We start from the raw sequence: 22,670 nt of genomic DNA on the forward strand, positions 1-22,670 counted from the left end.
CACATACAAGTATTAACTCAAAATAGATAAAAGACCTAAATATATATCTTAAGACTATAAACTTTTAGAAGAAAATCTGGGTCATAAAACCTCGCAACATTGAAATTGGCAGTGATTTCTTGGATATGATTTCAATGGCACAGGCAACAGAAGAATATACAAACTCCCTAAAAAATAATAAAAAAATATTGTATATCCAAAGACAATGTAAACAGAGTTAAAAGTTACTAATAGAATTGGATAAAATATTTCCAAATGCTATATCTGAAGGTATATTAATATTCCAACTAGAAATCCTAAAAATTAACAACAATAAAGGCAAACAATACAATTTAGAGATAGGTAAAAGACTAACATAAATAATGAATCTCCACAGATAACCAATCTTAGTTGTCTGTTGGATGTAAAGTCTTGTTTCTCTGGTTCTGGTGAGTGTTACCTATTTCTTCTTTGTAGTTAATCTCTTTGAGTATTTTCTCTAGTGCTGGTTTTGAAGACATAAATTCCTTCAGTTTCTGTTTGTCATGGAAGCTTCTTATTTCTCCATCTAATTTGATAGAAAGTTTTGCTGGGTAGGACAGTTTTGGCTGGAAGTTGTTTTCTTTCAGAGTTTGGAATATGTTACTCCAAGCCCTTCTGGCTCTCATGACTTGGTTTGGGAAGTCTGAAGTGATTCTAATTGGTTTGCCTCTGAATGTCACTTGGCCCTTTGTTTTTGTTGCCTTTAAGATTCTCTGCTTGGCTTCCACATTGGTCATTTTGACAATTATATGGCGTGGGGATCCTCTTCTCCGATCCTGTCTAAAGGGAGTTCTATAAGTTTCCTGGACCTGTGTATCAACCTCTTGCTCTAAGTTTGGAAAATTTTCTGCTATTACTTCCTTGAAGAGATTGTTGATCCCTTTGGTTTCACTTTCTTTTCCCTCCTCTATTCCAATTATTCTTAGGTTAGCTCTCTTAAGATGGGCCCATATTTCTTCAATGTCAGATTCCTGCTGTTGTATATTTTTTTCTAGATTAGAAACTATGCGTTCATTTTTGGATTGCTCATCTTCTAAGAGCGAGATTCTGTTCTCCATGTGTTCTAATTGGTTGTTTGTGCTTTGAATTGAGGCCTTTACTTCATTAATTGCATCCTTTATCTCTTTTTGGCTCTCTCTGAGTTCTTTTCGAAGCACCTCTATTATTTCTACAGTTATTTTCCTGATTCGATCTTCTAGAAATCTCTGATTTTCTGTTTTATCAGGTTCTGATGTTGTGGGGTTGTGGGCATTCATTGCCCCAGTGTTATTCCTCTTTCCCATGATTTCGGAGGTTTGTGCCTTCTCTGGGTTCTTCCCTTGGGTCACTATGACTTCACTTAAGGTGCTCTGGATCTCGAGTCTGTAGTATCTCAGACCCCACTACTCCTTTACTGGGTTGTATCACAGAGTCTCCGACCCAGGGAGTTGATAGAGGCTGCTTTAAACTATGGGGGGTGCCAGGTTGCACGTTCTCCTATGGTGTGATATCTCTGCCACCCCCACTCCCTCACTGCGTCAAGTCCCAGGGGGTACAGTACTGGGATTTCTCCTCTGTGGCCCACAATTTGACTCACTGTTCTTGAGTACGCAGATGTAGCTGTACTGGACTCGGTGAATTCACTGCTGCTGCCGCTGGTGGCAATATGGCGCCGCTGCCACGCCCTCGGCCGTGAGGCTGGCGTATTTTTTCTTCTCTCGTTTTGAGTTCCACTTTGAGTTCCTGCAGCGTGTGCTGAGCTCAGCCACTGGGAGCTCTAAATGCTCTCTGCGCCGAAAGATCCCGCCTGGCTGTTCCACAGCGGCTCACCTTGACTTGCTGTAGCCGTCCGGTGAGTTTGCCGCTGCCGCCGGCAGTATGGCGCTGCTGCCGCGTCCTCGGGCGCGTGTATCTCCTCTGTGGCTCTGAGCTCTGTTCTCAGTCCGCTTTCTCTCTGGAGCCTGGTGGTTTTTTTTGTTTTTCTGGTGATGGTGTTTTCTGGCTATGAAAGGCGCTGGTTTTGTGGTAATGGAGATTGGTTGTTAGCGGGGCTCTTAAGCCCCGCTTTTCTCGGTCGCCATCTTCCCGGAAGTCTGTACTTTCTTAATAATTTTCAGAATCACCTCATTACGGTTTGCATTCTTAGAAGGCAGGGGCTACATTGGATACTCATTAAATTTTTCCCCATACTTAAACTCCTTTAGCATGGTTTTGTGCCAAGAAAATATTATTTACAGAAGTAACAGTAATAGTGTTAGAATTGTAGGACAATAGAATATCACATGTACAAAAATGGGTTTTGTTGGAAGCAGCTCATGAAGTTTCCTTTTATGATTCCAATAGGGACGTTGGAGGTGACAAGTTCTCTATAGTAGATGACCATAGGGGATTAAGATATGGTTTATGGTTTAGTCGGTTTGGAAACCTAGAAGAGACTAACAGGAAGTATACAAAAATTTGTCAAGAGGTTGTGTTTTTGAATTGCCTACATAAATACATTATGCTTTGGATTCCTTGGATACAGTTAACAAAATTTTTTGTTTTACAAATAATATTTTGTAATGACAGTAATAGTAAAATCCTCTTTAAATCTTGGGTATTTCAATTAAGGGTGGTATCTACCAATAACTTTTGGATATAGTCAAAATCTGAAAACATTTTGAATTAAATAACCCATATTATGCGTGCTGAAATAAGGTATTGTGATGCCTGCAGCATGAATCAAATAGTGTTCAGTAAATGCTCATGATTATTAAACTAACATGCTACTTCCAGATCTTGTTCTTTTGAGAGTCCTAGGATTCTTAGAACTCTTATCTCTTTTACCTGCCAAGGGAAAAATCTCTAAATCTTGTTAATTTAGCTAAATTTCTCCCAGTTAGGCTAGACCTGCTAAAATATTTTCCTGAATAAGAAGACTCTTGTATGAATACATTGCACCAATAAAAAATAAATTAAAAAAAAAAAGAAGACTCTTAATCCCAAGATGAAACAGACATCTTCATTCTAAGGCAGATGCAGAATTGAAGTCATATATTGTTGCAAATGGATCCTCCCTCTTTTAATGTCAAACTCCTCTCACATATAATTGGACTTATTAGAGAAGAACTTTTTTTGTGGGGGTTGAAGTCAGGGAAATTTTACCTCTGAGCTATACCACCAGCCCTATTTTATTTAATTTTTTTAAATTTTTTTAAAATTAAATTAAATTTTTATTTTTTAATTTTTTAATTTAATTTTTTTTTAATTTTTTTAATTTTTTTAATTTTTTTAATTTTGAAACCGAGTCTCACTAGTTGTGGGGGGCCTCACTAAGTTGCTGAAGCTGGCTGCAAACTTGCAATCTTCCTGCTCAGCTTCCCAAGTACTGGGTTTACAAGTATGCACCATCACGTTCAGTTTGAAAGGATGTTTTAATTAAAATATATATAATATATATAATATATATAATATATATATAATATATAATATATAATATATAATATATAATATATAATATATAATATATAATATATATAATATATATATATATATAATATATATATATGCCGCAAACCGGCTCAGTCCTGTGGGGGGCGAGTCCACTCGCAATCGAGAACCTCAGTAAAGGTGGGGAAGAATTAGAGTGAAATGCTGCAGCCTCTTATCTGCAGTGATTCTTTCCCTTTAGGGACTAAATTTCTTTAGGTCCCTAAATGACGGCGCTCCCTAGAAAGAATCTGACATGGACAAAGGCTTCTTGAGCCAATGACACTTTATTACAAGAACCCCGAAGAATTTATACCCTTCACCAGTAAAGTTAATAATAAGAGAAAAAGAAGTGAATGCAATCACTGTGAAACAATAGTGAATGACACGTAAACAAAGGTAAAAAAAAAACTAGTCCGGTTTTCAGCTGGCTTTTGGCTATCCAGAGATTAACTCCGGATCTCCTCCCTGATCTTGCAGACAAGCAGTTCCAAAGGGCAATCTTCCAGAGGAAACGGGCACGCCTAAGGCTTGGAGGCTTCTCCGGGAATCTTCTTTAATTTTCTTGGAACTTTCTATCTTTTGTGCTCAGTCCATATAGCAAGTGTGGGGAGATGTGGTTATTCAGGTGGATGTGATAGGGTTTCTTCAGGTGTTGGCATTTTACCTTCTAAATCTGAAAGCTTAAGCATACTCACAACACAGTTTGGCAGACAAAATACCACAAACAACACCACAAAGTTCTTGGTTTTAATTGTCAGATGTATTTCCTTAACTGCTGAACACTCTTCTTTAGACAACAAACCTATTAGAAGCCTACTCATCTTTAATAATCCATTTCCCTGTCACAAACCCTCTGCAACCTGCTTCTAACTTTCTAATTCCTTTCTTTCCCAGTTGGGACTTTCTTATGATAAGCTCTTTTTCATGCAGAAATGCTTTTCTTACTCTTACGGTATTTCATTTCCTTCATACATATATATTTAGAACATCTGTCCTTTATTTTGTCATATTCATTTCTTAACCATGCGGTCAGTCTCCCTTTCTCCAGGAATGCTCACACTGAGGTAAAAGTCAACAATCTTTTTCCTTGGGTCTATTGTATTTGGGCAGCTAAGTTGTTTATCAACTAAATTGCTTTAAGGTCACACACAAGGTTTTATCTTCTCTGTCTCTAGGCAGGATCTCAAGGATAAACAGTTACCTTGAACTGAGCTACCGGTTACCGGAGTTAATGGCTTAACCTAGTGATTGCTGCAGCTGGAATGTTTATCACAGCATCTGAGTTCTGGCCAGTTTTTTCATTACTATTGAGCAAAAGCCAAGGACGTTTAGACAAATTATTAGAGAGTTTATTTCCACGGACTCAGTTTCTTTTTATAGTCCTGATTTTACATCACTGGAGCAATTCGTGTAGAAAGTTAAAAGGAATAATAGTGAAGGATATCTAAAAGTGGGGGGTACTTTGGCCAGAGACGATACCTCCTTCTCGGGGCTTTTTTTTTTGCCGATTAACTATGTGGAGTGGGGTCTCAACACATAGATGCCGAGGCAGCAGGATGTCTTGGCATATATATATATATATATAATTTTTTTTTCCAGTACTGGGGATGGAACCCAGGGGCATCCTACATCATCTGAGCTATACCCTCAGCCCTATTTTTTATTATTTTTTATTTTGAAACAAGGTCTCACTAGGTTGCAAAGGGCCTCACTAAGTAGGTGAGCCTGGCCCCGAACCCACAGTCCTCCTTTCTCAGCCTCCCAAGTACTGGGATTACAAGCATGCACCACCATTCTTGGCTGATTTTCTTTCTCTTTTAAGAAAACTTGATACTTTGAGTCATTTAGATAAAAATGAAAAAGGCTTATATTGCTTTATTTTTTCCTTATAGGTTATCCCTTTGTCTGTGACAGCCAGAAGAAAGAGACTCCTCCCTCATTTCCAGAGAGTGATAAAGAAGCCTCACAGCTGGAGCAAGAGTATGTCCATAGAGTTTATGAAGAGATCGCTGGGCACTTCAGCAACACGAGGCATACCCCCTGGCCACGTATCGTGGAGTTTTTGAAAGCTTTGCCAAGTGGCTCCATAGTGGCTGATATTGGATGTGGAAATGGAAAGTACCTTGGTATCAATAAGGAGTTATACATGGCAAGTGATGTCACTCTTGACTTTGTTTTTACTGTATGTGTAATGTCGTCATTATCATTCTTCCCATGATGCATGCTCTTTGTTAGGTGATTGCAGAGAAGTGATAAAAAGATTGGAAATTGAACAATGCCTTCAGTTTTTTTATTTCCCTAGAAATATGTGGGGATGTCATTGTATTTTTTTTCCTCTTTAGATTTTGTTTTCTAATAAGATTGTTCTATCAGTAAAATCAGTAAACTCACACATTTATAAAATTCCTTATAGATTAGATTTGTTTCATGGTTCATGGTACTGGGAATTGAACCCAGGGGCATTCTACCTCTGAGCTATACCTCTAACCTTCTTTTACCTTTTCTTTTTTTTTCTTTTTGAAACAGGGTCTCACTAAGTTGCAGAGGTCTTCACTAAGTTGTTGAGGCTGGTTGTGAACCTGAGATCCTCCTGTCTCAGCCTCCCAAATGCTGGGATTATAGATAAGTACCACCATACCTGACTCCTGATTTCTATTTTTTATAGAAACAATTTTCTTTGCCTGAATCCTCCTAAGGATCAGGAAGACAAAGCAAATATTTTAATTATTCTCTTATATTAAAAAAAAAAAAAGGTTTCAGAAGTTGTCTTTTCAGCCAGGGGTGGTGGGGCACACTCTTGCAATCCCAGTACTTGGGAGGCTGAGATAGAAAGGTCGCAGGTTCAGCCGGGCGTGGTGGCGCACGCTTGTAATCCCCGCGCTTGGGAGGCGGAGACAGGAAGATCACGCAGGTTCGAAGCCAGACGCACGCGCTGGCTTAAGAGACCCTGTTTCCAAATAAAAATGTAAAAATAGGTCTGGGAGTGTAGCCCGGAGGTAGAAGGGCTTCCAGGAACTCCAGTACCACCAAAAAAAAAAAAAAAAAGGTCGCAGGTTCAAGACCAGCCTTAGCAACTTAGTGAGATCCTGTTTAAAAAAATAAAATAGGGTTGGAAGTACAGCTCAAAAATAGTATTCCCCTGGGCTCAATCCCCAGCAAACACACACACACACACACACACACACACACACATACACACACACACACACACACACACACACGCGTGCGCACGCGCGCACACACACACACAAAGTCAACTTCTCTTGGGACATAACTGAAACATGAACCTGCTTCTTTGGTCTCCATATCCAGTGTTCTTTTACTTATGGGGGTGGGAATTCTTTTACTATTAATGTCTTAATGTTGAGGAGGTTAATCTTGATGAAATTTACAATACCCAAATTAGGATTTAAATCCATTTTTGTCTGACTCCAAAGTATCTATTTTCAGTTGCTATTTTGTTCCCCCAATGGACCACTTTATTTATTTATTTATTTATTTATTTATTTATTTATTGCTGGTCTATAAATAGGAAGTTCTCCCTGCTGCAGTGCATTGTTGTGAATACTCATATTAACATTGCTCTGTGAGGAGTGGAGCTTCCCGTTCTCAGGAATTGGGGAGGAAAGGCTAGACATAGATTCCCAAAGCCAGTGATACTGGTGTGTGTGTGTGTGTGTGTGTGTGTGTGTGTGTGTGTGTGTGTGTGTTTATGGGAGCTGGAATGATGGAGGGGACAATAATAGCATTGGGTACAATTGGGGGTGTCAAATAAAGGTAATGGGACAGTAGAAGCATCCAGAGGGACACTGAGTATTTTTTTTCTGAATAGAGGGTGGTAAACCAATAAGCTTGAGAATCTATGGACTAGAATAAAGGAATGGATAAGAAGAACAAAAACAGTTTATATCCCTGAGTTACTGGAGTGTGTCAGACTGCTTATAAGCTTTACCCCATCCTAGATGTTATGCACCTGCATGAAGAAAGAAAGTTATGCCAGATATAGTGGCACATTCTTATAATTTCAGTACTTGGGGAAGCTGAGACAGGGGAATCACAGGCTCAAGGACAGCCTCAGCAAGCAGAGAAACTCTGAACAACATAGAGAAAGATCTGAGGGCATAGCTCAGAGGTAGAATGATCCTAAGTTCAATCCCCTGTCGCTCACTTGTGCTCTCTCGTGTTGTGTGTGTGTCTCTCTCTCTCTCTCTCCTTCTCTCTTGTTGAGGAAAGGTACATTTTGACATTAAGAGGCAAGTAAAAAAATACTTTTTATCAAGATAAGACATTGATATTAATATATTGTTATGATAATTAAATTTAGTTTATAAAGCATAAGGGCTACTAAGTTAAGTGTGTCCATGTTGAAGAGGAAGTAGTTTTTGGATGTGTCATTTAAAATCATAATTCTAACCACAGTTGTAAACAAGGTATCTTTTGGTGTTTTTAGTATTAAGGTGCTGACTAAAAGTGTTTCTTAGTAGGCTCTGCTTTTGCAATTTCTTGTTGATAATCCATGCTTTTATCTGGTCAGCATTATCAGCAACTAATTGTGACAGTGAAGCTAGTTTGTAATGAACCACACTGACTTAGTCAATAATTGTGGAATAAATTTGTTACAGTTAAGAAGAATGGTTTGATAATCAGGGAACAAAATCTGAAACTAATTCAAGAAGAAATATATTTAGAAAATCATAAGAATACCTACTACTCTTTATCCACATTCATTTTATTAGCAGCAGACTATGTGTATTTCTTCCTGTCTGCCCTGAGTTAATTACTGATTTAATTGGCCCCCAGTTCAGTTGAAGTGAAGGTTCAATGGATGAATGAAAACTGCTCATCTGGAAGGAGTTAAGGATTTCATTATACCAGAAAATGGAATTGCGTATGATAAAAGCTGGAAGAAAGCCTGCTTTTTTTTAAGCTGCTGAGGCTCCAAGCTGGAGGGAGCAGTGATAGTTGATTGTTTTTTGAGCAGCCACTCTTAGGCGTGAAAATATGTACATTTCTTGACATTCATGAATGAGGGCATGTGGCCCGACACATTCATTTTAGGTATTCACATGTGGACTAGGTCAAAAACTACAAAATGATTATTATCATTACTGCATACAGTGTCCTTAAAAACTAAAGGAAGTTTTTTATACAACCTGATTGGAAGTACTAGAGACCAGAAGTGTTTCAGACTTTGGGTTTTTTGGGTTTTAGAATATTTGCATAGACTTTTCCTGTTGAACATCCTTGAGTTGGAAAAGCAAAACTCTGAAATATCCCAAACCCCCCAAATTTTTGAGTGTCCTGTTGCACTCAAAGAGATTTGGATTTTAGAATTTTGAGTTAGTGATGCTCAGTGTATGTTAGTTTGGGATCTCATGAACTGCTTCTGCTTTTAATTTCTGTAGGAAGTATACATAGTGAATTTATTCTTTCTAATTTTTTTATTGGTGCATTTTAATGGAGTACAAGATAGTAGAGGCATACATGCACACATCACTCATTTAGCCCTTCCCCAAATTCCTTTGAATTTGTTCTTTTTATAGATTTGATCCATGCCTGGTTTTGCTCTTCTACTCTAATTCCAAATTTCTATTTTCTGGCTAAGTACTACATTTTTTATGCTTCTTCAGTTACTTTTCATTTCTCTCATCAATACTAGCTACCAGTTTTATTTTGGAAATCAGACGTCTTGATAGTTTTTTTGAGATAAGATACTGCTATGTTGCACAGGTTGGCTGTGGAATTAAATTTTATGAGCAAAATTATACCTTCAAGATAGTTATTGACTACACAACAATACCAAACGTAGGAGATGTACTTACTTGGTCTGGTTCATTCACTAAGTGATGCTTGTATGCACTGGTCTCAGCTCATTCAGTTCACATTTGTTTTCTAGATAATTATTTTGTAGTATGAACTTTCTTAGTTGCTGTACGTAGTTAAGATCGCAAATATAACACTTAATAGTGTCGAGATTCTATTTATAACAATTGGAGATATGTTCATATAGACCTGTATATTTCTGTTCTTTTCATTTTGTTTTAACTATATAGACTACCCTAGAAAAGGAAAGTGAAGTCACAGTGTCCAGCATCCGCTATATGCCTAGTGTTGTGCTCTGTGCTTTTATATGTATAAACTACAAGATTAGTATAATTGTCTCCATTTTACAAGTGGGAAAACTGAGGCTTCATCAGATTATGATATGCCCAAAGTTACATAGTGTCAGAGAAAGTATTAGAACTTCACCTCTGACTCCAGGTTCCATACTCTGTAGCATTCGGGTTAGAGACCTTAAGGGATAGCTACAGTGACAGAGGGCACCAGGCTATAAGCTCAGAGAGGGCAGGAATCGTGTCTATTTTGTTCTCTACATCGTTAGCACATAGAATAGAAGTGTGTATGTGTGTGTGTGTGTGTGTGTGTGTGTGTGTGTGTGTGTGTTTTAATGGTGAAAAGCAAACTTGTGAATATACCTTCAGTTACTTACAGGAAACCAGAATATATACAGTGTAGTACTTTGCAACCTTGAGGGAAGAGACAACCTCAAAATGGTTGAGCCTTAACTCAGGATAGGATAGCATCAGGACATAGGGTTCTCTTCATGCTTAGAATCTAGGACAAGTTTTTTTTAATCTACTCATTGTCCCAATATAATAACTAAAATTTGCAGCACACCTTTATGTTTAATGAACTGTTTAGTCTAGATCATTTCATTTGATTCTTATATTAACCCTAAGAAGTAGATATTTTTATTTTTACTTTTTAGAAAGAAGCTATGAAATACTAAGTAGCTTTCCTAATTATTAATCTAGTTATTGCTGAAGCCAGGGTTCAGGAATAGAGTGTAGTGTCTCTCTTTTCTGTAGCTTACTGCTTTTCCTATTTCTAAGCCCTTTAAACAATTTACTGCCAGGATGAGTTTCTTACAATTCCATGCCTTTTTGTTTTTTGTACTGGCAATTGAACCTGGTGGCATTCTTCCTCCAAGCTATGCGCTTCCCTGACAGGCTTTGAACCTGTCATCTTCCTGTCTCAGCCTCCCAAGTACTGGAAATACAAGCGTGTGCCACCAGAGCTGGCTTGCATGTCTTTTTAATAGTTTGAAAGATGCATATTCTGCCAGGCGTGGTGACGCACGCTTGTAATCCCTGCGCTTGGGAGGTGGAGACAGGAGGATGGCGCAGGTTTGAAGCCAGCCTCGCTGGCTTAAGAGACCCTGTTTCCAAATAAAATGTAAAAAATAGGTCTGGGAGTGTAGCCCAGAGGTAGAAGGGTTCCGTCCCCAGTACCACACACACACACAAAAAGCATATTCTTCTTTTTTTTTTTTTTTTGGTGGTACTGGGGGTGGAACCCAGGGGCTTTCTACCTCCTGGCTATACTCCCAGACCTATTTTTATTTTATTTGGAAACAGGGTCTCACTAGGTTGCTGAGAGCCTCGCTAAGTAGCTGAGGCTGACTTCGAACCTGTGCAATCCTCCTGTCTCAGCCTCCTAAACTCTGGGATTACAGGTGTGTACCACCATGCTCAGCTAAAAATGCAAATTCTTAAGAAATAAAATAATATAACTATCATTTGGGAAGTTAATGGAAGATATTCACCATATTACCCTATTAAATCAGTTTATTATGATGACTATCCTTCCATTGTTTTCCTATAAATGTTTTGTATAGAAATGAGCAAGTATACAATTTGATAACTCATATCATTTAAAGTTTTCATTTTAATATGTAATTTTATAAAAATTTTTGGTCTTGATAGTATTAGTGAATGTTCCTGGACATTTGGTTGTGTTCAGTTTTGAGCAATTATAAATAACACTGTAATGAATGTACCTATTGAGAGAAAATTGGGACAAAGGAAGAACATTGTGGATTTTTAGAATGAAAAGGCCAGGTTTTTAAATCTCTGCTCCACCACCTAACTATAGTTCAACTTTGGACACACTACTTATTTTCTTTGAGACATGTGTTCTCATCTGTAACATGGTGATATACTACCTAAATCAAAGTGTGTTATGAGAATTAAGTATGTTAATACAAAGAATCTATCTTAATATGTATAGGAAACTCAGGAAAAGGTATTTTTTAGTTAACTTACTTAGCTTTTTTATATTTTAGATTATTATTAAAAATAAATTTTAGAAGGACAATTATTGGGTCCAAAGTAAACATTTTTATCTCAATTTAAAAAGTTTGATCAGTTGGTCTTTAAATGATTGCGCTAATTCATACTCACACAAACACTGAATGAAAGAAAGTTTTTCATATTTCTATCACTGTGATATATTTTGGTTTTAAAATACTTTTGATAGTTTAATAGAAAAATGGAACCTTGTTTAAATTTGTACCTTTGATTACTAGGCTGGCTATTTTTCATGTTTACCTATCTTCTGGATTTGTATATTTAATTTTTTTATTGAAGATATATATATATATGATTTTCATCTGACATACAGAAGTATGTGGCTTTACAAGAATACTTGAATATATGTGAGTGTTCATAAGTAAGCCATTTTCCGTTTGGTTGTTGACATTATGCAGCATTATTAGGGAGAATTTCAAATACTTTTTATTATACTTAGTACAAAATTCTAAAGGAGTTTAAAAATAGAAAAGGAAGGGAAAACAACTATGATGAATAGATTATAGTATATAGAAAACTTCAGAAAAAATAATTAAAGAGGTTACGTACTAAGTTAGATGTGAGTCAGTTCCATGTTATTGGGAATCTATCATAGACCTGGTGCTTTATTATTAAAATTGTTTTGCTGTTACTTGTGCATGAAAAGGAGAGCTATGTACAAATATCCATAAGAGACTGGCAAGGAGAAATTTATTCTTGTTTTGTTTGGCTACGTTTCTTTTTTTTTTTTTTTTAAATCTGTGATTCTCCAAAAATAACTCTTCTCCTCCGAAGAACTATCTCTGAGGATTTGTTTTATAGGCAGGTTGGATTTCTTTTTATTCACTTTTGGTAAGGTTTAGCTATTTGTCAGAATTGGGCATACTTGAAACTTATGACTCTGTAAACTGAATTTAAATGTAACAAAAGGTAGCAAGTGCTAGACTATACTATATATGTTATTTGAGTGGTATAAGTATCTTGATTTTGTGAAGGTTGGCTGAGTAACATAGAATATGGGTAAAGATGAATGAAATTGATGTCAGGCATGGGTATTAAATAAAGAGAGCAGTTAACTAGGAATTGTGTCCCTGTTGTTATTAATAGCCCCTAGTACTTTTCCATCTTAAAATATATCATAGGAAATTGCTATACTTTACCTCTCCCTGACCTTTTATTCCACTTTATAAATTAAAGCAACTTTAAGATAAAATATAGAAACTGTTTAATACAAATTAGAAGTTGAGCAAACTCATTAAATATGACCATCATGGCAGTGTAGTTTAACTCCTCAAGAATTGTTTTGATATGAGGATTAATATTTTTTATTCTCAGAAGGACTGAGAAAACCCTAAGGATCGGTGTTCATTATATCAAAAAATTAAGTAAGTAAGATCTTGAATTGGCCACTTCCATTTGGTTAAATTTGATGATGCAATTTTTTCCTAATTATAGAGATTAGGTTAAGAAGAGATATCATTGGATAATTATTCATTAGTGATCATCTTTCTTTCTTTCTTTTTTTTTTTTTTTGCGGGTTTGGGGATGGAACCCAGGGGCATTTGACCTCCGAGCTATACCTGCTGCCCTATTTTTTATTCTTTATTTTGAAACAGGTTCTCACTAAGTTGCAGAGGACCTGACTAAGTAGCTGAGGCTGTCTATGAACTGCTATCCTCCAGTCTCAGCCTCCCAAATGCTGGGATTACAAGCGTGCGCCACCACACCCAGCTGATTTAACATTTCTTAAGTCTCCCTCATTTTTTCTCTTGTTTTTATGTGCATCTTTTATGTGTGTGTGCATGTGTGTGTATGTATGCACGCATGTATATATTATGTATGTATGTATGGATGGATGTAAGTACGTACGTATGTATGTATGTATATTGTTAGAATTAAATAGCAGATCTGTGTACAAGAACAACAGCAGAGAAGATGGGAAGTCTTAGTCCCCCAACACTTTCCACAGATCCAGAGACCAACATAGGGCGGTTAGGCCTTCCCTGCTTGGGGAGATGAAAGCATGTTGCCAGATGTTTCAGTGACATTGCTCCCATAGGATGGTTTGGTTATGCTAAAAGGTTTAACTAAGTATCCTTTTATAAATTTTGAATTCAGTACTTTAATCTTGATAAAAACTAGATGCTTAATAGAAAAAGACTCAAGAGCTTTGAAAAATGAAATGTTATTTTATTTTGTTGTTGTGGGGTGAGGTTTCTGATCAAAAAGTAATTCATGTTGAAAAACATAAAGAAGCAGTGAAAACATTCACCCATCCTGCTACTTAAGTCATTACAATATAATTAGTATATAGGAATGTGTGAAACTTTATAGCATCGTCTTTGCAGCTCCCTTCCAAAGGTTGAAATGTCTATGTTTATGGGACAGTTTTCATTTTTTAATATGTAACATTATAGAAATATCTGTATTCTGAATGGTGACAAATTAAGTGTAAATCTGACCTTCCATTTCCATCATTGTCATTTTTTTCTGGTCATTTTGTTTCTGTCACTGAGTTTGGTTTGATATTTGTTAGGGTAATAAAGGATCCCTTGAACAATTATATATTTTGACATTGTATTAACTGTAAGAACTAATAATACCATGGTCTCAGACCATTTTACAGTGAATATAAAATCTGTGTAGTGACTTTAATGTATGGATTAAACCAATAGCTCTTAATTTTTTGTGACATTTAAACAAAATACAATGAATGTTTTCTTTCTTATAGATTGGATGTGATCGTAGCCAAAAGCTTACGGACATCTGCAGAGAGAGGCAGTTTCAGGCCTTTGTCTGCGATGCGTTGGCTGTTCCCATTCGCAGTGGGTCTTGTGATGCCTGTATCTCCATTGCTGTTATTCACCATTTTGCAACAGCAGTAAGTATTGTTTTTATTTCTCCAAGTTCTTATAATGAAAATAGGAAGAAAAGTTCATGGATTTTTCTGATTCAGGACCTTGTTTTAGCTTTTTATTTTATTTTTTTTTCCACTTCTGATCACACACTTTTTTTTTTTTTGGTAAGAGAACATGAATAATTAAGATGGGCTACATGGAATCTCCTGTTTACTTCAACAGGCCCTGATGAGAATCTACTTTTATACCAGTATGTTGTAGCTGTTTTTCTACCCTAGCCCTCATTTGCTTCTAAATGGCTTCCCTTTAAGCAGGCGTGGTGGCGCACGCTTGTAATCCCCGGGCTTGGGAGGCAGAGACAGGAGGATCGTGCTGGTTCAAAGCTAGCCTCTCTGGCTTAAGAGACCCTGTTTCCAAATAAAAAATATAAAATAGTTCTGAGAGTGTAGCCTGGAGGTAGAAGGGTTTCCAGGAACCCCAGTACCACACACACACACACACACACACACACACACACACACACACACACAGGCTTCCTTTAAACCCACAGAATCGCAGATTTTTAGCTGGAAGAGATCAGTTCCAGACTTCTTGAATATACTTGCTTTTCAGACTGAATCTTTACTTTGTTTCTCTTTTTTATTTTTTTTCTCAGCCCCATACTCTTATCACTAACATGTCATTCTTAATGTCTTTCTAATCCTTTCTTATTCTTTCTTCAAAACTCTCTTATTTAGTTGGTAATAACATGTTGACTCTTTAAATTTTCTTAATTTTTAAATAAGTGAATTTAAATTTATTTTACAGTTTCCTTAAAGGAAAAAAAAAACATTTTCCCTAGGTTCATGTGATTTCTCCTATGATCTAAACAAGAACTTAACAGCTCATCTCCTGGGTCACCGGCAGTTTCTGAAGACCATATGACCATAACTGAGTTAAAAACAAAACAAAATAGAAAACCCTGTATGTCATTTATCCCTTAATTGCTAACTTTTTCTTAGTAGTAACCAATGGATTCTGCTTGGTACAGCAAACAGTGGGAGGGGGCTCTTCAAAGTAAAAGCCATTAATTGTCAGTACACTTAGAAGCATTACTGCAAACAGAAAGGCTTGCAAGCAACAGCTATCCCAGTAAATTTTTTAAATCCCCTTCATTTGGGAGACATGTTTGGTATATTCTACTTTCTTCAGCCACAACTCATTTGGTAGTAGTGGATTATTTATCTTCAAGTTATAAAGAAAGTAAAATACATTTCCATTTTTTTTTCTTGGTAATTGTAGGTGAATCTTGGATCTTATCCTTTACATGAACTTCTGCATAATCTTTTTATTTTACTCCATATCTCTTGTCATTTATTTAAAAATAATGCATTGAGGCTGAGACAGGAGGATCTGGATTCATGGACAGCCTTAGCTACTTAGGCCCTTTGAGACCAGGTTTCAAAATAAAGAATAAAAAATAGGGCAAGGGCATGGCTTAGAGGTAGAATGCCCCTGGGTTCCAACCCCAGTACTGGAAAAAAAAAAATGCATTGACCACATATAAAAAATTAAATTGGCCCTTTCCTTTTCTTAGACCATATGCAAAAAACAACTCAAAGTGCAGTAAAGACTAATGACCAATACATAAAATCCTAAATTATAAAAACCTAAAAAGAAAATATAGGGAAAAAAGCTTCATAACATTGAATTTGACAATGACTTTTTGGATATGGCACAGAAAACATAGGTAAGAACAACAAAAATAGGCAAAATGGGGGAAAATAAAAAATAGATAAATTGGACTTCATCAAAAACACTTTTCACATTAAACAATACTTTCAATAGAATGAAAATGCAACCTACAGAGTGGGAGAAATGTTTATATTTTTAGATTGATATCACGATATTCTCCAGCTCCTAAGACACCACTTTAAAAAATTCTAAGTTTTCTCTTATTAACTCACTTACTCATGCTGAGGATGCTTCCTCCTGTTTTAACACATAACCTGAGATTATTTCTTGGGCTTTTGGGCCATTTTGAATGGGCTACTTAGATACTTCAGTACTGTGTCATTTTGACAATTAAAGCATTATCTATTTTCTGTTCTAGAATTTGTACCTGACTTCTTAATGGTTTATGTCTTTACTGAAATTTCTTTCTTCTAGTCTTATGAACATATTCATCATAGTTATGCTTGAGCCTTTTATTTCTGTGATCTTTTTTCTCTAGTTTTCAGTCATGTGGTCATGATTGATTTTGACATACATTATAATTTTTTATTGGATGCTGGACATTTTGTATTGAAAGATTTGAATACTTGTCCTCAAAAAGGGATTATAGGACAAGTACATAAATATAAGCAATTAACTTTAATTTTTTAAAGAATTGGTTTTAGGCTTTATTAGGGCTGATTTATATCTTTTTATTTTTCTCTACTTTTGGAATATGGCCCTTTGGATCTAAAGTGAAAGCCTGGGGTGTATTCCAGGTCCATTACTGCTTGGTGGACCATAACTCATTCTCTTTCTCTCTAACACTGTTTGGCTATTAAAATATCTGCCTAGCTTTTTAGCTTTCCAGCTGCTCCTCTGCTGAGTTCTTTGAATTTTACCTTGAGCTAGTGCAGTCAGGAGGTGGAAAATACCCACTAGGGCAGTTTGTATATAGTTTTTTGGAATCACTTCCTTATAGTTCCTCATTTATCTATGAATCTGTCCTGCAATTCCCAGGGATTCTGGCTTCTCTGGATTCTGAACCTTGTCACCTCAGGCCAGTGAGACTTCTGCTTTCTGCTCTTACTCTCTTTCTCTACACTGTGAATTAGCAAATTCTCTCAAGGATGATAACCCTTTGGATATAGTCTGTAGAATTAATCTCTACTGCCCTTAGGCATCTGTTTTATGTACAGATTGAGTACCCCTACTCTAAACTTTAGCAGTTTTCCAAAACCGAAAACATTTTGAGCACCAACATGATACCACTTTACATTTGAATTCACATGGTGAATTTTCTTACTGAAATTTCTTTCTTCTAGTTTTATGAACATATTAATCATAGTTATGCTTGAGCCTTTTATTTTGTGATCTTTTTTCTCTAGAGGTGAGTCATGAGCAAAACATAGGCACATTAAAATTATTGTATAAAATTACCTTCAGGCTATTTGTATGGGTATACATAAAACATAAATGAATTTTTTGTTTAGACTTGGGTCCCATCCTCAAGAAATCTCATTAAATGAAAATGTTTTAGAATCCAAAATCTGAAACACTTCTAGTCCCAAGTATTTCTGGTAAGGGATAATCTACTGTATTTCACTTAGACTTTGTAAATGGTCTCAGTGGGAGAATTAATACCAATTACTTCATTAAGGTTACAAGAAGTCTCTATAACATAGTTTACATAAAATGTGTGTGTGTGTGTGTGTGTGTGTGTGTGTGTGTGTGTGTGTGTGTAGTACTAGGGATTGAACCCAGGGGCATTCTACCTCTGAGCTACACCTTCAGCCTAATTTTTTATTTTTTATTTTTTGCAACAGGGTCTCACTAGTTGTGGAGGGCCTCACTCAGTATCTGAGGCTGGCCACAAACCCGGATCCTCCTGTCTCAGCCTCCCAAGTACTGGGATTCCAAGTGTGCACCACCAGGCCTGGTACACAATTTTTTTTTTTGTAAATAGTATTATATAGATGTACTGAATCACCCAAAAGTGCCTCATATTCATAGCCCTACAAGTACCTACAAGTTGTTTCATGTATTCCAGCCAGTCAGGTAAGGAAAGGCACAGGAAAGATTAACAGAATTAAAAATGTCCTTTTTCATATATCCTCAGATCTTTTTTCCTTAATCCAGAACAAAATTCCACTTTCTTTTTTGTTGTTGTTTATGTAAATATTCTTTTAGATTTTTTTTTTACAATTCATTATAGTCAAAATATTCCTACAGTTAGTTATGTTTTTACATTTTCTTTCTGTGCCTGTTCTGGGTTGATAAATGGCAATATGCTTTTCTTTTTCTTTTTCTTAGGAGCGGAGAGTGGCAGCTCTCCAAGAACTTGCTCGACTCTTGAGACCTGGTGGGAAGGCACTTATTTACGTCTGGGCAATGGAACAAGAATATAATCATCAGAAGTCTAAGTATCTTAGAGGAAACAGAATTAGCAAAGGAAAGAAAGAAGAGATCATCAGTGATACATCTATGCAAGGGTCGCTTGTAGATCAAATGGGCAATCAAGACTCACCATCTTCTGTTTCCTCCATTACTGATGTTGAGGAGGGAGGATGTAATTCAAGGAAAATTGCTAATTCTGAACTGCCTATTCATACTAACAGGACGTCTTTTCAGTCTCAAGATGTCCTGGTTCCCTGGCATCATAAAGGAAACCCTGGTAAAGACAAACCTGTTGAGCCATCTAGTCCAGTTGAGCCATCTAGTCCAGACCCAAGTTCTGTGTTTCATCGTTACTACCATGTGTTCTGTGATGGAGAATTGGAAGCTGCCTGCCAGACTCTCAGTAACGTCAGCATTCTGCAAAGCTACTATGATCAGGGAAACTGGTGTGTGATTCTGCAAAAAGTCTGATTATTTATATAAAAATACCATATACAGAAGAAATATTTAACTTATAAAAAATTAATTTTCTTTTCATTGAAGAGAAAACTTGTGATAAAGTACCAAAGGAGAGTTCCTGAGAGGAATTTGGAAATAGAGATTATTTAGGAAATATTCAGGCTCCTATTGCTGGCTAATTTCATAATTGTAGAATTCGCCTACATTCCTACTAAGAATAGTGTTTAAAGTGATTAGAGTCATTTGTAAACTATTTGACATCTTTGCATAGGAGTATAACATTTTGAAGATAACATTTTTTTATAAAATGTCCTTAGTGAAGTAATTATGTAACATTTTAATAAAGAATATTCCCGGACAATAGAAAAATTATTTGAAGTTTAGTCTACAACTGTTGTCTCCTTGCAGTTATAATCAATTTCTCACCACAGGACTTAACATGTGGTGGGTACTCAGTAAAAACTAAGTAAGTCAGATAATACCCATAAGTTAGTAGGAGGTTCATTTCTACTAACTATGCTCTTATAGTCATTCCTTCCTAACTATGCCTTTATAGCCAAGTAAAGTATAATTTTAAGTACTGGGAATGGGGTAGTGAAGAAGAAAGAACAGAAGCTGGGAATGAAGCTCAGTGATAGAGCAAATGCTTAGCATGAGTGAGGTCCTGGGATCAGTCCCCAGCACCACAAAGCAAAACAAGAAAGAACAAAGCTTTTGCCCTATGGAGCTATAAGGGAAGAAAGACAATAATAAGCAAATGAATAGATACTACATGTCAGGAAGTGATAAATACCATGAAAAGATAAAATGGAAAGTAAAGATGCATTCATCTAAAAGATTTTTTTTAACGGATGAAATAACAACTAATCCTGGCTATAATTTATTACCATAAGTCAGTGTCATTCCCTTTCATTGGTCTAGACATTGAAGACAATCTCAAAATGCCCCTTTCACATTTAAGTAGGAAACTTAGAATGCTGTCCATCAGACCTAACTATGTCCTTATAGTCAAAGCTATGCTGTCATTACTAGTTTATTCATAGTTCATCTCAGTCCAGGAACAATCAAGGGTTATTTATTTATATACATTATATTGCATACTAACTCAGTTAACAACTTATGTCAAGTTTCTAAGAGGAACAAAGGTAGAAAATTTATAATAGTTAAAATATCATGCAGAAGAGAAATGCTTAGAAACAAAAATTTAAACACTTTTTTCTAGCGGGCATTGCTTTTTTAGTAATCATGCTTAATATACTTTTAAAGTAAAAATGCTTTCTGTGAATTATAACTGTCTAAATAATTATATGTCTTGTTTTGAATGCTAGAGATGTTTAATCTTAAAGCATTAAATTTTGAGAAATCTGTAGTGATAAATAATTGGTCTTAGATGTGATAATGAATATTTTTGTCATGGAATTTCAGTAAAAGATTGAGATGTACTGTTACCTTCAAGTGAATTTATAAGATTCACGATGTGGGAAGGAAAAATATATGCCTAAAAATAGCTTTATTTTTGATACAAATTCTAAGACTTCACATCAAAAAACTGTGAGTCATGTTAATAAATTTTAAAACCTAGATGAAATAAATGCTTTTCTAGGAATATACAAAAAACTTAAAATTGGCTTAAGAAGTGATTGAGAGAAAAATAGAACATGTGAAAAATAGCATAGAAATTCAGAAGTTGGTTCTAGAATCATATTTCCTGAAAGTTGAATTTTAGATCTGCCATTTTTTAGTTGTGACTTTGGGCAAACTTCATACCTTTTCTATACTTCAGTTTTCTTAGCTGTAAAGTTGGAAGAGTTATTTGAAAATTCAATGAAATACTACTTATGTAGGTCTTAGATTCGTAGAATACAGTATGCATTTGGGAGATGTTTCTTATTATTGTTCCCTAAGAAGGCCCAGAGAAGTTTTAGGAATTGAGTGAAGTCAAGTTCAATTTGTTAATCATATATTAAAAATATGTTTTTTACTGATCGTCTTGGACACATTCTCAGTGGCATAATCCAAAGCGACTGACCACATAATTTAGAGTAAGGAAGATTTATTTGCTCTCAGTTTTGGAGATTTAGATGTTCAGTCCATCTCAGGCTGGGTATGTAGAGCTCAGGGCACGCAGCAGGAAGCAGAGAGGAAGAGAGTTAAGCTTTGCTGTCATCTCCTGGAGGCCTGGAGCAGAGAGGGAGTAAGGGGAGAGGAGATTTTATATAATCCCCAAGGCCACATTCTGGAGGGACCCCTCCTTAGCAACCAAGCTGTGTTTTCAACATTGCTATCTTTTTTCCATACAGGCTAAAGGTCATTCTAAACTCAAACCATTACTTTTTTGTCTGCTTGTTCTTATCAGTTGAAACAGGTGTGTTAAAGTCTCATGCTATGATTATGAATTTTTCTATTCTGTTCTTGTAGGACTGTCAATAATAATAGTGCAAATATCAAAACATTCAAATGTCCATCAGCAGTAATTATAGTCAACTTATACAATATGTTACTACACAAGGAATTAAAGAAACTATACTTACAAGCTACAGTATGAATGAATCAGGAACATAATATTGAGTAAAATAAGCCATATACAAATAGTACCATATGATTTTTGTAGAAGTTCAAGAGTCCATTAAGACCACCATCTCTTCTGATACCAACTACAAAGTTTAGCCATCCCCATGAATACCCACAGTTTGATGTCATCTGGGTTCCTAAGACCACCTCACGTTTGATAATTTCCAAGAAGGGATCACAGAACTTACTGAAACTGCTATACTCATGGTTATATAGTTTATTACAGAAAAAGATATAAGTTAAAAATCAGCCAGCAGAATACATGCATTGGGCAGAGTCCAGAAGACTTTCACCATGGAGGTTTTAGTTGTCTTCTCACAGGAGAGCTGTGGACAGAACTGACTTCTGGCAATGTTGTATGACAATACACATGGATGATTACCAACCAGGAAGCTCCTTGAGCTTTGGTGTTCTGAGTTTTTATTGAGATTCAGTTATGTAGACATGGTTGACTACAAATGCGGCTGACCTTTAGTCTCCAGTCTCTCTGGAGGTTGAACTGATACTGCTTGGCCTAAGGTCCCCAAATAAACACATTTATCAGGCAGGACATTTCATAGGTAGAGATCACTTTCTAGGAACCTAGAAAAAAAGGCCAGAACAAGATCTTTGTAGAAGATTTTTAAAGTAAATCAGATGATTTACTTTAAAAGATTAAAAAATAACCATACAAAAGGTCATTTTTACAAGGATTAGTAATAGGAAATGTGTATGTGGAGAGATTGAATGGGCCTTCTGTGGTGTTCACAGTGTGTTCTCTTTCTTTCCCTGTGTGGTATTTACATGGGTGTTTGCTTTGTGAAAATTCACTGAAATGTACACTTAGGCTTTGTATACCTTTTTGGTGCATATAATGGCAATTTATAATAGAAAGTTCTAAAATAATGCACAGGTAAATATTTTAAATATATTTCATAACATGGTGCTATTGGGAGGTGGTAGAATATTTAATAGGAGGGGCCTAGGGAAAGGAATTTAGGTCACTGGGAGTGTGCCCTTGAGGTGGTTATTGGGACCTTGGCTCTTTTCCATCTCTATCATTAATTTCCTACCTGCCATGAGGTAAGCCATCTCAACCATATATTCTCACCAT

The 22,670-nt window shown here is 36.1% G+C and overlaps 1 protein-coding gene across 1 annotated transcript in view; it reads left to right on the forward strand.

Annotated features, from left to right (window-relative positions):
• ALKBH8 (alkB homolog 8, tRNA methyltransferase) overlaps positions 1–19,018 on the forward strand; it is a gene marked incomplete at its 3' end in the record, with an annotated part of 61,879 nt that extends 42,861 nt beyond the window's left edge. The window contains exons 10-12 of the mRNA XM_080700837.1: positions 5,364–5,620; positions 14,332–14,481; positions 18,464–19,018. Of these exons, the coding sequence (XP_080556963.1) occupies positions 5,364–5,620; positions 14,332–14,481; positions 18,464–19,018 (962 nt within the window). The remainder of the gene's footprint in view (positions 1–5,363; positions 5,621–14,331; positions 14,482–18,463) is intronic.
• Positions 19,019–22,670: the final 3,652 nt, after the last annotated feature.

The sequence above is a fragment of the Muscardinus avellanarius genome (assembly GCF_963383645.1).
Source record: "Muscardinus avellanarius genome assembly, chromosome: 1".
In the NCBI taxonomy this organism is placed as follows: domain Eukaryota; kingdom Metazoa; phylum Chordata; class Mammalia; order Rodentia; family Gliridae; genus Muscardinus; species Muscardinus avellanarius.